We start from the raw sequence: 16085 nt of genomic DNA, 5'->3' as shown, positions 1-16085 counted from the left end.
GTCTCAGACACCGCTCAACACTGTCTGATGCTTCAGAGGAAGACGGAAAACCCTATGGTGCATCTGTGTAATTCAATGCCATCCAATGGAGTCATCTCCTGCCTGACCCCAGCTGCTGATCGGTTTACACCCTGAAGCATGAGGATAGATAACCTCTATTTTTTTATTCTGGCCGGTACAGTGGCACTGCAGTTGCTAATCCTGTTCACACACAGGTCCTGGCCTAGTTCAAGAAAAAGAAAATCAAAACGAAGTTATTTTCCTTTCCCCCGTGTTTATTTTATATGTTTTATGTTACCACAGACAGCGGTTTGGGGCCAAGAGAGAGCAGGACTAGCTGCTAGGCCCCTAAGCTCAATAAAAGCCCCTAGCAAAAAGCTAGCCCTCCTCCTCAATGGAATGCCAGTCCCATGGGTACCTGCATGGTAGTGCCATAGTAAAGCTGGGTCTGTATCCTTCCTTCCCCAACCTCTGTCACTGGGCCAACAGCCATCTGCCTAGAATGTGCCTATGTCCTCGGCAGAGGCTCTGGAATGCCCTCGGCGTGGGTGGTGCCCTGACGGGGTTAATGCTCCCCTGGAAATCCTAGGCACTTTGCCAAGGGTAGCCCCTAAGGCCCAATCCTGCAAGGGGCTGGTCATGCTCCACCTCTTGTGGAGCCAATGGGAGCTGGAGGTACTTAGCACCATGCAGGATTGGGCCCTCAATGCACATGGGAAGGGGAATGCCGGGCTGGGCCAGCTTTCCCCAACAGTCCCAGCTGCACCTTGGCAATGATGCTGCCCCGGGGTGGCCTGTCCTCCTGTGGACTCGGTACTGTGTGCCTACTCTTTGCTCCAGGGTTCACAATAGTGGGAAGGAGGGAGGGTCATCTGATGCCCTTCTATAGAGCCTCCAATCCAAGGAACACGGTAATCAAACGAGCTAATTACTAACAAGACTTCCAAACCTGGTGCTTCGCTGCAGGTCAGTATCATTATCCCCAGCCCCATCTGAGAGATGGGGAAACTGAGGCACGCAGCGGTGGAGCCCAAGGTCAAACAGCAGGGCAGTAGCAAAGCAGCAAATAGAACCCAGGTGTCCTGACTCCCAGCTCCCTGCTTTACCATCGTCTAGTAGTGCCTTCAAAACAACACTGCTGTAGGGGCTGCTCCAGACAGAGGAGAGAAAGAGAGAGCGAGAGCGCAGGGGAGTAGCCCCTCTTCTCTCCTGGCGCTGCCAGGCTCAGAACACATCCAGGAATGTCCCATCAGGAAAGGACACGCACACACCAGCCAGCCGTCTGGCAACACGTCAAGATACATTCCTTCCACGCGAACACTCACAACACAGGGCCAGATCTCGCTCTTGGGGAGCTGGGGAAAATCCAGAGCAACTTTACGGACTTCAGTGGCATTGTTCTGGATTTACACCGGCCAAGCCGAGAGCCGAATCCAGCCTCGCTGAGCTTCCCAGGAAAGAAGCAAAACATTCTACCACTGTTCCCGCAGCAGAGCATTGCCTGTGCATGCTCCCCCCAGCACTGCCTCGCGCCCCTCCATACTCAGCAGCGTTGCCCTTGCTCTCAGGTCTGCTGGCTTCCACGCTCTCTCCTCGCCAGCCTGGCTGACCCCTCCGGTGCTAAGCATCTCCCACTATGAGGCGACCAGGCCACACATTGGAGCATCCCCTCTCCCCTCAGGGGGGCCTGGCCTTGCCTCCCCAGCATGGAGATTCGACTCCACCAGTCCCTGGGGCTGCTCCTCACTGCTGAATAGCTCCACAGATGCCTTCCCATCTCCTGCTGCATGCAGCTGCCAATCAAACACCAAACTTCCCTCTGGAATAGAAGCTAGGACTACGGGCAGACAGAACGATGGACGATTTCCACCACTGAATGGTTGCCAAGCAAAAACAGATAAAAGGCAATGCCTCCCCCCCCCACCCCCCTGTCCCCGACACCAATCATGAGGGAACTCATGGCCACAAAAGGCCAAGTGCTTAGCTGGATTGCAAAGGAGGATCAGGCATTTATAAGTGATTGTAGGAAACATTAAACAAACTAGAGTTTGGGAAGAGACAGGAATCTTGATGCTTCAGGGCTTAACCCAACCTCAAGCTCAGAAGGAAACTTTCCCCGGGGGAAGGTTATTCCAGAAGTGTAGCAATTTTCCTCCTCTATAGCAGCTGGTGAGAGGATACTGGGCTGGAAGGAGCACCCGTGCAACTGTACTCCATGGGTGCCTAGTCCCCCATTTTAAACCCTCCCCATCCTCTGAGATAGAGGTTTTGTTTGTGCTGTTGAACGAGACATTTAAAAATCTCCAGCCTTTCCTCAAAAAATGCTCCTCTTTTGCATTGTCCCGGATCGACAGTGCCAACTCTTTTGCATTAGGAGTGTTATTAGCGGAAGGCAATGAAACTGTTTGTAGCAGCGAGAAGTGCCAGCCGGAACGGGACAGGTGCACGCAGCTGGGGGCGATTTGCTCCTTCCAGCGCAAGACAGAGGAAAAACGGACATGCTACGTTAAAAGGCGGCCAGTTTAGAAGCCTCTATGTGTGTGTGTCCGTCCAGAAAAGCCAGCCAGACGAAACTAAAAACCTCTCTTGTCTCAACTGCTAAAAATGCGACATGATCTATCCCTAATGGAAACTGGATAATGCTAGCTGCTGATGGCTCAGCCTCTCTCTTTCTCACACACGCACGCTCAGCCACCCCCCTTGTGGCCTCTGCCATGGCCCCATTGAGCTGGTGGGGCCAGGCCCTGGGAGTAACCCCAACACTGGCGAATCTTTAGGGGGTACAAAGCTGGTGTGATGCTCTACATCACCCTTTTCTCCCCTCACAGCTTCCGGCACATGGATGCGGCTGGAACGCTGCTGATCTCGGACTATTCTCAGAGGCGGGAATGGCTCCTTAGGGGGCTCCGGCAGCTGAGTATAAGAGAGAGCAGCCCGTCAGTGACTGTTGACCAGACTGGTTGCCAGCCAACACCAGAACCTGGGGGCTGGATCTTTGCCCCCCCCCGCCCTGAGTCCTAAACTCAGCTTGGCAGCAGTTCAGAATTGGTGGCTCTCTCTCCTGCTCAGAGATGTCATAAGGTGTTTTCAGGCCCAACCAGCTGGTGGAAAACGGGAGCTCAGTTCTCCCCCTGGAGCTGCCCATGGAGGTCAGCTTGGGGACTGGTACCGCACGAGGAAGCGGCGCAATCTCTGGGGTTCTACAGATTCCCCCCTCCTCTTGGCTCCAGGGGGTGGGGGGTAAGTCCAAAGGGAGAGGCCGTGGGTCTGTGATGAGCAGCGAAGGGGAGTTTGGCTCCTGTCTCCTCACCAACGGTCTTGTTAGCCCCGTGATTCAAAGGCAGGAAATGGGATAATCTCCTTCACACACACCCCCCCCCCCCCCACCTCGCAAGATCTCCTGATGTTCGGTTCCTCTCCTCCGGTCCCCAGATGTCACGTTTCTGAGACGTTTCATCAACCTCCCCCCCACCCTCAATGCTTTGGACGCTAAAACTAACGTGTCAGAGTAACAGATTTCGCACCTTGCACAGGGAGGAAATGATTTCACTCAAACATAAGCCCTGTCCCCTCCCCGAAGCCAGTTCTGAGGCAAAACCAGGCGTGACTGCAAATCAGCAGGGAAAGGGGCACCATGCACCATGGGCAACACTGAAATTTCTCCTGCCACTTGTCAGCCAGGGAGAGCGAGAGAGACGGGGAGGATACGGAGAAGGGAAGGGGACAGAGAGAGAGAGAGGAGAGAAGGGGGACTGCGGAATGGCAGCGCGATCAAGAGAAGGAAACTCAGTGACACAGCAGAAAGGGGGCCAGGGCTCACTGGGAAGCCAAGAATGAGGCTGTTCCCAGCACTACCACTGGGTGGCGGGAAAGACCACTTCTGTCCTCCAGAGGATTGGAGGGGAGCAGGGCTAGTGACCTGTTCCCTGCAATCACTGCAGCAGCTATTTGCACCCCTTCCCCCATTCCCCCCCCACCCTTGTTCCCAGCACAAGAGAGAAGTGAATCCACACAGGAGCGACCCAGCAGCCAAGCAGGGCGACTGGGGGTTCCCAGGGACGGCTGCCCCAAACACGGCCTCTTGCACCCATGAGTGCCTTCGCTCAGCAGAGACCTGCAAACTCACAAACAGCGCTGCCAGCATGCTGGTACCCCACACTCCCCATCACTGCCACTCTCTGGGTGCCCCCCGCCCATGTGCCCGGCAGGGAGAAACAAAGGGGAGAGTAATGCTGGCAGGGCCCTGGCCCATCCCCATCCCCAGCAGATGAAGGACAGACGTGGTGGGGTGAGATGAAAGGCCTGGTCTTTATTTCCACATCAGAGCTGTAATGTGCCGCTGGATCTACAGCACAGAGATCCCTTGGATCACCCATTCCCTGTCAGGGGCTTGGAGCACTTTCCAAAAGGCAGGGAAAGGGGATTATCCCCACTGAAAGACAGACTGGGAAACTGAGGCACGGAGCAGGAACACGGCCAGCTGACAGGCAGAGCCAGGAACAGAACTGTCGAGTGCCGACTCCTAGGCCCTGCTGTGACCCTAGAACCTTGCTCCTCACTGCTTTCCTCCTGCCAGTACCTGCCTGGCCATACGGGCTCAGGACTGAAGGGAGGGGGATGGGCAGGGCAGCTTGGCCCCAGATTTCTTTAGACCTACTCCACTTGAACTCCCAGCACCAAGTCTCTTCCAACAGCAGTGGGGATAAGGCGGCAAGCAGCCCATCTCAGCTTCCTGGGGAGCCGGCTTCTCTCCCTCTCCTCTACAAGAGCCACGCAGCCCAGCCCCGCCCCGCTTTATCACCAAGCACTCAGTGCAAACAGTCCCCTACCCCCTCACCCCACCGGGGCCGCTGCACCTGGCTGCTGTCGGCGTTGCCTGTAATCGCCTGGGAGCTGGGCTCACACAGTGGCTGTTACCTGGGCGTTTCTAGGGCACGCCTGGCAGCAGCTGGGAGAGCAAGGCTGGGAGTTAAGCCCCAGCCCCAGCGTCTCCTCTCCCTCCACTGCCCCACCGTTAAACTCTGAAGCTAACTAATGACAGGATGGGCCGGATCCTCTGCTGGCGAAACTTGGCATGGATCCATTGCCGTTGACGGAGCTGTTGTGGCTAATGGAGCGACGCTGATTCACACCAGCTGAGGATCTGGCTCTGAGTACTGGCCGTTGAACAATCCTGAGTTCCACGGGCAGGATGAAACAGACCAAACGACAGGCTGGGGAAGTAAAACGACAGCTCTGGGTGCTTGTGGAATCCTGTGGCCTGTCTCTTCCCCCCCCAGCCCCGGTGCCCGTGAGGGTCCTGGAAACCGACAACCCAACTGCCCGGAGCGGAGCGTGCTGGGCCCCATGTGAAAAATCCATTAGGAAGAGTCTGGAGAGAATTAAAGCTACCGTGGAAAGGGGAGCAGCAGAGAAATGGGAGATGGAGGGAGGGATAAGTTGAGCTTTTACTACAGTGTAACACATTCTTCCTCCCCATTCCTTCCCCCTCCAGCCCCAGTAAAACAGAGAGCGCTGTATGCATAGGAATTAAAGGAGCAACACTATCTCCCCACTGTCCCCCTCCTGTGCTCTGCCAGCTGTTGCATTCAGCCACAGCTTCCTGTCCCCGTGCCAAGAGCCAGGCCTCTTGGGGCAGCAGCTGGGAGCAGAGAGAGAGAGAGAGAGAGAGAGAGAGATGAGGGGTCGCTCTGGGTTTCGCCCTGGAATGAAGCCAAGCCCACAGTTTCCCTTTGATCCCTCCAAAGAAAAGAACAATCCGGCCCCATCTGCAGGGAGCTCTGGCTTCTGGGGCGTTTTCTTCCCCTCTTGGAAAGGCTTGGCTGGGTAGCCAGCCTGGAGCACGTTTCCCCAGATCCAGGGTGGGGGGAGCCAGACATCTCATGGTGGGTTTCACCTGTTGCTGACTCACAGCTGGAAAGTGCATGGGAATGAATGGCTTTGAGGGCTGCCACCCTGAGGGACCCATCAGGAGTAACCCCATCAAGGCCTTAACAGCATTGCCAGTCCTAGGCTTTCCCATATCAGGAGCGAGGCCCCTGCAAATCAGGATCTTTTTCAAGCCAATCATGAGATTAAAAACAAAACACAACTTTCCAGGCTTTGTTTTCCCCTCCTCCTGGTCTTTCAGCCTTTAGGATTCACCTTTCCAAGCTTTTCTCTGCAACCACACGGACTAGAAACTTGCTCCGTTTTTAAAACAAAAGCCAAGATTCTCAAGCAATCACCTGACTCCAGGTTCTGGGGGTTTAAGAAAAAAAACCCACCAGCTAGCATGACAAAGGAGAAGCAGACCCCGAGGGAAGTCTCTGGCCAAGCTGATCCCCGAGAAAACTGATGGAGATAAATCTAGCTACCCCTGCTTCCCCCGGCCTGGCACGTTGCATTGTCATTTAGACCTGTGCAAAACGGAAGTGAAATGAGTTGGTGGAGCACTTTACACCCACTGTGCATTAGCTTTGCACAGGAGGAGTAAATAATGACACAAGATGCCAGGCAAGGGGTTGGAGCTCAGCGAATGTTTTCCTAGCAACTGGCAGGTCTTCAATGTCCTGGTCGTTCTGTTTGGATGAAGTTCAGCTGCTGAGCCTAACACACCACTGGGGTCTGCAAAACCAGGCTGGGAAACTGGCCGGGTCAATGAAACTCATGAGATTCCTATTACCCCCAGCTCCTGCTGAAGGTTGGGAATACTGCAAGAGCTGGCTGCCTTCTGGGGATTGGCAGCTTCCAGCAGGACTCCGCGAGCGCAGAGACAATCATGCTTTAAAAAGAACAAAAAAGTGAGACCCAGTGGAAAAAACTGACCTATTTTCATGAAAAAATTTAGTCCAAATTTCCCAGAGTGTTGGCTGGCTGTATTGAAAGTGTGTGTGTGTCAGGGGCGGGCAGGATGATTTTTTATAACAAAAATGTTCTGGTTAGAGTTTGGGTCAGTTTTCCTATGGTTGAGTTGGGTTCTTATTTGCTCCAGGCACGTCCCAAGGAGATATCCCATTTGGCCTGGGATCTGGATTGGGTTTCAGCTGAAGTTTGGGGATTTGAGCTCAGTCAGGTTCAGGGTTGGATAGAGCCCAGATCTGGTGAGCTGTTCCCGTAAGATTTCTGTCCCTGAGTGGCAACAAAACCAAACCAAACCAAACACCACTCAGATGATATGCCATCTTGGGCCAGAATCCCCTGAGATTTCACTGTGTGCACTGGGAAATTCTGAGCTTAGACCTCAATCTAGGATACCCCCATCGGGGCCGGGTGCATTCTAGTCCAGACCCTCTGTAAAGGGCTTTGATTTGAGACACTCTTATTCTCTCCAGAACACTTGGCCTGCCCCTGCCCATTCACAGTGAAACATCCACCCACGTACCCTGGGGCTGCGGACAATAGGATCCCAGCAGAGCAGCACAGAGCTGGGAAGGGAGATGAAGCCAGTCGTGGGAGCTGTCTAGAAAATACAAGGCAGATCCTTAGCCGGTGTAAGTCAGTGAGGACCCAAAGCCTTCAATGCCGTTTTACCCCAGCGGAGGATCTGCCCCCCCCTTCCATCGTTCCCAGCTCGTCGTGCTGGAGGGGAGTGCAGGGGTGGGAAGGGAAACCACTGGAAGTTAATTCAGAAGTCCAGCAGCTGCTGCTGGCATTTCAGAATGTGACGGCTTTTAGGACAGATGCCAAACGTCTCTTAGGTTCTAATCTCTCTGTCAGGTCACCTATTCCTTGTCAATCAAAGACTACCCCGCAGCAGGTCTCTGGCAGAGAATCCAGCGGCCAGGTTACACCGCCAGGTCCCCCAGTTGCACCTGTTCTGAGCCCCCTTTAACCCACTGCCCTGGGTTCGGAGCCCCAAGGCGTTTGCACGGACCATGCAGCCCACAAAGCTCGGGGTGCACAGCCCCCAAGCTCCTCAGCTTTGCCAAGTCCCACAGGCTGTTTGCAGTGACCTTGCTGGGATGAGATCACGGCGGGTGAGTAAATAACTCTCCAGGCAGCACAGCAAACCGGGGACCCCTCTCTTCTCCGCTTGCTCCCCTCCCACCCGTCTTGCTGAGCCATGGCCCCTCTCACCGTGGAGGAGAGGCCAGGAGCCAACGGCAGAACGGCACATTTATCAAACCCCATCGGCTGCTTACAAATCGATAGGGGCTCGGGGGACATCTCAGGGATGCACAGGAGCGCCAATGTACCGGGGGCATGAATCCGGTGGGCACGAACAGCAGGGCAGGGCAGGGCAGGGTGAGGCGAAATTCAATCAGTGACAGGAGAGAAGCCTCACCATGCTGGGGTAGCCACTGGGAGTTGGACTGAGCCCCCCGTAGGCAGGGGTGTGGAGTTAACACCGGGCACCCGAGCTCCACCTTTCTGGAGCACATCCCTTCCTCTGGCGCTCCCAGAGCCCCTCACCGAGGTGCCCAGTTCCTCCCACTCCATGGAGAAGGACGAGGTCGACGTTCTCCAGAGGGGCTGTTGGTTCTGGAGGCCTCTGACTTGAGACACCCGTGGGTTGGGTTTTCTGAGATGCTGAGCACCCGCAACCTCCTTTGCAATCAGTGGGATTGGCGGGTGCTCCGCACCTCGGGAAGTCAGGCGTGAGGCATCTCAAGCAGACACCCTCCCAAAACAAATAAAAACAAGAGGCCCCAGTTTAGTGGCAGTTTTGGAAGATGTTCAATTTATCGATTTACTGAGGGTCACCCAGGGAGGGGGTGGTGGAGCAGGGGACAGCTTCCTTTATCCGTCCACCTGCCCATTTTATCCGGCTGCCCCTTACTGTGGTATCTGAGCGCCTTCCCCAGAAAGTCAAGAGTAATAGCGATGTCCCCATGCTCTCCTGGCTCCTTCCCACTGGGCAGCAGGCTCTGAGCTCCAGGGAGGTGCCCTCACATACAGACCCTGAGGGAGATGCGTGACAGCTCAGAAGCTGCTAGGGGAGCCTGTCCCCCCTTCCCAGGCCTCTTCCTTCCTGCAGAGAGCAGGGTTGCCCTGCCAGGTCCTCCTGCGGTGGAACAGCTGGACTGACCCAGCACAGGGGATCCTGGGGACAGGTTTTAAATCTGCCCTGGCCGTGGCTGATGACCCCTCTGGAGCTTGGCCCCTTCTCTTGCCTTTCCCCCTCTTTCCCTCCGGGTCCCCATCCTCTCTCATCCCTGTCCCGGCTCAGCATTGCCACCCCACTCCCTGTCCTCTTTAGCCTTCGCGGGTCATTGCACATGCTGAGTACATGGCCTGGCCTCCGGGATGAACCATGTTTCCTTAGGCCAGGCACCGCTTCACGAGCTCCTCCTTCGGGAGTTACAGCCGCCAGGGCCGAGGCTGGGCAAGGGAGGGATGCTCTGGGGAGAGCGGCATAGGGAGCGCCCCAATGCTGGCCCCGCCGTGCGGGAGAAAGAAACATGGGGAGAGGGCTGCCAGGCTCTCCCAGTGCTCTGCTAATCTCCACTAGCTCTGATTAAGTGTGCCCGGAGCTCACAGGCCTGCGCAGGGTTTGTTTTAATGAGGTCTCTCACCCTGTGCCTGCGCTGAGCGAAGCCAATACACACGGTCTCCAGCCTCCCTGCTTCTCCCCCCGCCCAGACCTACACGAAGACCCAGTCCTCTCCCGCAGCTGCGTTGCTCCAGCCCCGTGGGGTGCAGAGAACTGCTACACATATCCACATGCTGCCAGACTGTGCAGAGCAACACATCCTGCATGCAGAGACTGAGCCCAGCTGAGACCTTCTGGACCAAACAACGAGCCGAGCCTGAATGACGACCGCTTCTCCTTTGAGCATCTGCGAAATGCAGCTGCCAGTAAGCTGGGTTCAGGGAGGATTTTAGGCCTCCTTCTCCAACACACCTCCTCAGGTCCCTCCCTGCCATTTCCACAGGGAGCGTGCAAGCCCTCTGCATGAGCGTGCAGGTGGGTGGGCGCAGGGAGTTGTGAATATACAGGTCTGCCCTTGCACATTATAACGTGTGTGTGCACTAGGCTGGGGATCCATGTGCACAGGCTGCGTGTGTCTGAAGATGGGCATGCAGAGACGACTGTGTCTACATGCGCATAGGCATGTTTGTGTGCGTCTGCATGCAGGGATGTCTGTGTGCGCAGGTTGGTGCATTTGTGTACACATGCCGGTGACGGTGTATGGGCGTGTCCGAGTGTGTGTATGTGTGTGTGTGTATGTATGTGTGTGTGTGTATGCACAGGGGAGCCAAATGGGTGGGCACGTGTGTGACTGTACATGGATGCTCAGTTGTGCCTGGCTGTGTCAGAAGGTACAATCGTACAGAGATGCGTGTGCACAACTGCTCACGAATGTGCAATTGTGCCCGAATCGGCATGTGCCTGACTGTGCACAAACGTGTCTTTGAGCCCCGGTGCACGTGAGCGTGTGCATGCATGATGGAGCGTGCTCCCCTGCAGGGAAGCCTGCCTGCCCTAGAGCCCACTTAGACACGCAGGGACACATGTGCAGACACAGTGAGTCTATAATAAGAGTCCCTTATTATTTCCCACAACCAGCTGTAATAAATAGTTACATGCCTCACTACATGGATTTGCCTCGACCGACAAACGTCCTGCAAGGCAGGAGAAGCTATTATGTGAACAGATTGCAGGGATAAAATATTAAATTTCCACTTATCAATCTTTTTAATGTGCTATAACTCTAATAGCAGCTTCCAGCCTTTCCCCGGAACAAATCCCCGGTTGGCTCAGGAGGGAGACCAAACTAGCCAGGTGATTCCCCTCCTCGTTCAGGTCTGGAGTGGGCTAATAGCAGGCTGCCATGATGGCAGGAGAGGGGGACAGGCGCGTGTGTGAGTGAGGTGGGAGCTGGGCGGGGTTGGCTCCGCTTTGGGCTCCTCTCTATTTTACCCAAGGCTAGCGGCTCACTCGACTGAGCGCCATTTATTGCGCACGGCCCTTGAAAGAGGCTTCGTGGTCCGCTGACAATCCCTAAATTGCCTGCAAGCCCCAAACAAATGTACCTGTAATAGCCGAGCGAGGCCGGCTGAGCCCTCTCCAGCGCCGACCTAATCAGCCCTTGGGGAGAGCTGGATAAACATATTCAGATCCCATGAATTATTAAAAGGTATTACTTTGTGTATCCCCGGTCTAACGAGTCAGCTGCTAATCGGCTCGAACGCGGCCCCCTTCAGTGCATGCTCTTACCCCCCCATCCCTGCTGCAGCTGGTCACCTCACCATGGATCCTGTTCTACACGCTGGCACCTCAGGGTCCAGATTCTGATCTCAGCCACGTGGGTGTAAACCTGGAGTCACTCCACTGAAAACAAGGTGTGGGGTGTGACTCCAGATTTATGCATCTGGCATCCAGGGCAGTACCAGCCCTCATTCCCCAGCACTATCACTGATGCCCTATCCCAACACCCTCGAAAGCCTGATTTTAACGAGGGCTTTCCCCTGCCCTCGGTGCTAATCGTCCCCTGGGCTCCCATCTGCCTGGTAAACAGCAATTCCCAAAAGCTTTTCCTGCTGTGCCCATTTCTGCTTCTCCCTGCTCGACACATGCCCCTTCCCTCCCACGCTCGGTTCTCCATTCCCTCCCGGTGGCTCACTCCATGGGCCCATCCACCAAGGCACAAAGAGCACTTAGGCACCCAGCTCCCACTGGCAGTCAATGAGAGTGGGCACCTAACTCCCAGGGGTTCATGGTTCCCCCTGAGTGCAAGGCCTTTCCACGAGAAGAACCACACTCACAACCCTGCCACCATCTGCCCAATGAGCCCCACAGCCTAGCCAACTCTGAAACGGGAGATGTGCCGGAGACGCCAGGAAATCCACTAGAGACTTCACTATTGCTAGGGATTTCATGTGGAAGGTACCCGGGTACGGTGATGATGGGCGGCAGCGTAAGCCCCTTGGGTAGGCAGACGTGCGAGTGTCATTGTACATGGCTGTGCAATTGTGCATGGCCGGCTGAGAGACATGGGAGCAGAAACAGGGCCTCACTATTACAGGCCTCACAGCAACGGGCATCTTGGGGCATATTTCGACTGCGACACAGTAATGGTTGCGAGGCAGAGAGATCTGAGCTTAGAATGAAACACTCTCTACAGAAACCCTGTCTCCCCCAAACCCTTCTCTTGTGTGTGTCTCCTGTGCTGGGAACAGGGAGCTTTCCACCTCCCGGTCTAGTCCAGATTACTGGTCGTTACCATTTGACGGCTTTGGGCCTACGTGAAATAATCTGCAGGGGTCTAGAGGGCAGTTGCCCACGTTGCCAAAGGAGCACAATGGCTGGCATTGATCAGCCCTCTTGTTGGTACTCACAAATGTGGCTGAAGGGATTTCGGAGATGCTCATCTCTCTGGCCCCTAGACACGATCCTGGGTCAACGCTGAGTCATGGCTCCTCGCCCCACTGCTGCCCAGGCTGTATCTCGTCTGTAGGGAGCGCTCCCCAGTCGCTCAGGCTGCCATGATGCCAGCTCCTTTCACCAGTAAAGTATTCCACGAAGGGAAACAGGAACCCATCCCGACTCAATCGGTAATGGCGCAAGGCAAACGGTTTGGACCACAGGTTCACCCCAACACCAATTAACGAATGATACGTAGCATCTCAACAGCTTGTTTCATCCACAGACCTCCACACGCTTCACAAGGGAAAGTTAACATGACTGTCCCCACATGCGAGGCGGGGGAAACTGAGGCACAGGGAGGCGCCCAGACCAACATTATCATTGATTTCAGTTTGAGGCACCCTGGGTCCAATTCTCAGAGCTGCAAGGGGCATCAATGGAGGCCAGGGGTGCTCAGCACCTCTTCGAATCAGGCCTGAGATGTCTCAAGTCGGGCACCTCCCCGAAGAATGAAGGCCACGGTCCCACAATGAGTCTGTGGCAGCTCTGGGAATGGGACCCCAGTGTCCTGACTCCACGCAGCCCCTTGTCTAGCCCAGCGAGTGCAGGAGGCCCCGTCCCTGCTCTCCACTTGTGCTCCCAACATCCCATGCCCTGGAAGCTCCCGCAGCCCGCAGGGCGTCTCATTAGCCATGCGCCTCAGAGGGAACAATATGGCAGCGCTTGGGCCTTTGGTCAGATTTAGAGAAAGGAGACTGTGCGACGATTCCCCAACCTGCCTGACAGCAGCCGCCTTGGCCCCAGAAGCTTGTTTCCCCTCCCATCCCCACCAGGGAGCCATGCCTGCCTCAGGGACGGGACACAAGTCTCCAGTGCCCCCTGTCATAGGACAGCCTGAGAAGCAGTCAGTCCTCTGCCTCATTCTGCATGGCCAATTGACAGCAGTCCCTCGGAGAGAGTTTTACAAGGCCTGGAAATTCCCCAGTGGAGATCGAAATCAGGCAAGCAGGGAGACCAAACAACTGGGCACTGTAACGTGGTGACAGATCCAATGCCTTGCTAAGCCCAGGGCTTAGCGCGCTGGGCATCTTGGGTCATATGTTGGTTATGGCACGGTTTGGTATACTCTCCCAGGTCTCTCTATCCCAGCAGCATTGCGGCCTGGCCATTGGGTGGGGAAAATCTCAGAGCTCCCCTGCATTGTGGAAAAGGTTAAACCCAGGGCAAGAGGCATCCAGCCATTGTATTAAGCCAGCTGAGAGAGATCAGGCGGGGCTCTGCCTATCTAGATGTTCATACCATGCGTCTCATCCTGGTAGCTTTGTCTCCAGGGCACCGGGTGGCACATGGTCTCCTCGCAGATGCTGGGAACAACACTGGGTCATTTGTCTTTTTATAACCACCATGGACTGAGTGGATCCGAGATGGAGATCGCCCACCAGAGGAACACACGTCACAAGCACAACCACACACCGTCAGCAGCGCAACATACCCCAGGCCTCAGGGCTGCTTTGTCAGCCAGCCACTCCTTGCTATCTCCACCAAGGCCCGAGAGCAAGCAGATGCTCTGCCTACCGCACAAGCCCTTAGCTGTATGAGGACACTTCCTTTCTCTGCCATTCGCCTGTCACTGCCAGAGGTTACTTCTGCATGATGTCAGACCAACAACTTCTGATGTCATTTCTCCCCCCCCTCATTAATCTACTGCCACATGATGTCATTTCCTCCCTTTGACATCATCATGATGCCTCCTGATGTCATCTCCTCTCTTGATGTTAACCCAACATCTCCAGATGCCACTTCCTCTCTCAGTGGCTAGCCTGATTTCTCATATGACACCATATGACATCACCATTTTAACTCCTGGCCCTCTGATGTCACTCCCTCCTGGAGCCTAGAGAAAGTGGCCCATCTCCCTAAGCTTGTCTCCTCAGCCTTGTGTGCGATGGTAGGGTTAGCGGCTGTACAGAGCAGCACAACTGGAAAAAACTGCTGAGTCGCTTCAAACCGACAAACACGGGAAACAAACAGTCACCCACAGATGTCGGACCACTGCCTTGTTGGGAGGCACTCCTCTTTCCCGCCCCCTCAGAAAGCCTCTCCTTCAACACTTCTCACCACACATCCCAGCTTCAACTCTCGCTTTGAATCAGAAGCGGAAAGGAAAACAAAGGGAGGTGAGATCAAACAAGCCACCGTGTATAAAAGGAAGCGAGACCAAGAAAACATGAAATGAAATCCAAGCCCAAATCACTCAGAAAACAAACCCCGTGAGCACAGGGCAAAGCGGAGATCCTGTTTGCTTTATCGGTTATACCCCGAGAGAGAGAGTCGAGCTCTAGAAGAATCGACAGAAGAGCCTGTGTCTGGTTGTTCACCACCAAACTGCCCCTTCACAGATAGGCTGAGTTTTTCCTACCTGTGACATTGACTTCCACGAGCCCCGACCGCGTGCCGATGGTGTTGGTGGCCTCACAGATGTACGTCCCCGCCAGGCTGTAGGAGACGGGCCCTTTGAAGAACAGGGTGTTGTTCTGGACTTCTACGTTCTCGGGCAGCGAGCCGTTCAGCCTACGGGGGGAAGAGCATTGGGGTTGGTTCCCAGGGTCTCGCGGTGTAGGGCAATGCTCAGGCAAGGCTGTCGCACTCACGAATGCCTAGATAACTCCACTGACTTCAACAGAGCCCTGGTGTGAGCAGGAGGGGGATCAGGTCCTTGTTTCACCAACTCCCTTCCACCACCTCCGCGTGTCTATCCCTCTCCATCTGCAAACGCAGCCAATGGGCGCGAGTTACCCTCCTCTGTCACTACCGCCTGTCCCCTGACCTGCTTGGAGCGCGGATTCCCATCTCACCTAGGGCTCCCCAAGCCCAAGGGAGTTAGCTGGAAGACTTGCATTGACTTCAGCGGGCTTTGGATCAGACTGGCATAAATCAGGAGTCCATGGAGCTACGCCTGGGTAAAACCATTGAGCTATCAGAATCGGGCCCTTTGCATGAACTTACCCCCGTTTATGTTATTGCTGGATCTGACCACCTGGTTGCTGAGCTGTCATAGACAAACCTCTTGGGTCTGCAAATCTTTCTAGAGCATCCTTATTTGAGGCACTCCCAGTTCCAGCCAGGCACCAGAAGAGGGTGGTGGTAGGGGAAATCAGCAAAATATGTCAGAGCCTTAAAACGGATCAGTTTCCAGTGTGGTTCTGGAAATAGGTGCAGATTTTTGGGGGTGGGGGGGGGAGGAGTGATTAGGTTTGAGGGTGGGTGCAGTTAGGTTATCATTTTATCTCATAGACTCATCTCTAGCAGGCCTTCAACGCACTTACATCCCCCTCGCCTTCCATTCAGTGCAACCAACAGACACAAGGATACTGATTTGCTACTGCATGATTCCCATTTCATGCCAGTGTAACCCCACTGGGCGGATCTTCAACTGGTGACAATCAGCACAACAACGCTGACTTCCGTGGAGCTCTGCCGATATACACCAGCGAAGGATCTCACCCACTGATGTAAAACTGGAACAACAGCACCGAGTCAGGCGCCAAGTTTCGGAAAGCCGTGAAACAAACAATCCCCAAAAATCCATACACCAAGGAAAGAAATACACATCCCAGTCATTCTTAATTACCGCTACAAGGTAAAGCAATTACTTTTATTAAGCAATTACATTTACTAAGTAATCTCCCCCCCCTACAAAAAATGCATTAACTGTAAGTAATCCTTACTAAAAAAAGAGGAATTAAGTGGTACCTTGATTGCATTAGTATAGGAAATGGATATAAATAACAAT

The 16085-nt window shown here is 54.7% G+C and overlaps 1 protein-coding gene across 7 annotated transcripts in view; it reads right to left on the bottom strand.

Annotated features, from left to right (window-relative positions):
- The window catches only part of NECTIN1 (nectin cell adhesion molecule 1), a 155624-nt gene that overhangs the window by 65888 nt on the left and 73651 nt on the right, over nucleotides 1-16085 (bottom strand). For all 7 annotated transcript variants that reach the window (XM_008164527.4, XM_042851884.2, XM_042851882.2 and 4 more), the window contains exon 5: nucleotides 14712-14863. In XM_008164527.4, the coding sequence (XP_008162749.2) occupies nucleotides 14712-14863 (152 nt within the window). The remainder of the gene's footprint in view (nucleotides 1-14711; nucleotides 14864-16085) is intronic.

Source organism: Chrysemys picta, chromosome 16, assembly GCF_011386835.1.
Source record: "Chrysemys picta bellii isolate R12L10 chromosome 16, ASM1138683v2, whole genome shotgun sequence".
NCBI classification, from domain to species: domain Eukaryota; kingdom Metazoa; phylum Chordata; order Testudines; family Emydidae; genus Chrysemys; species Chrysemys picta.
Note: the sequence above shows the minus strand (reverse complement) of the source record. Positions and strands in the feature narration are given on the sequence as shown.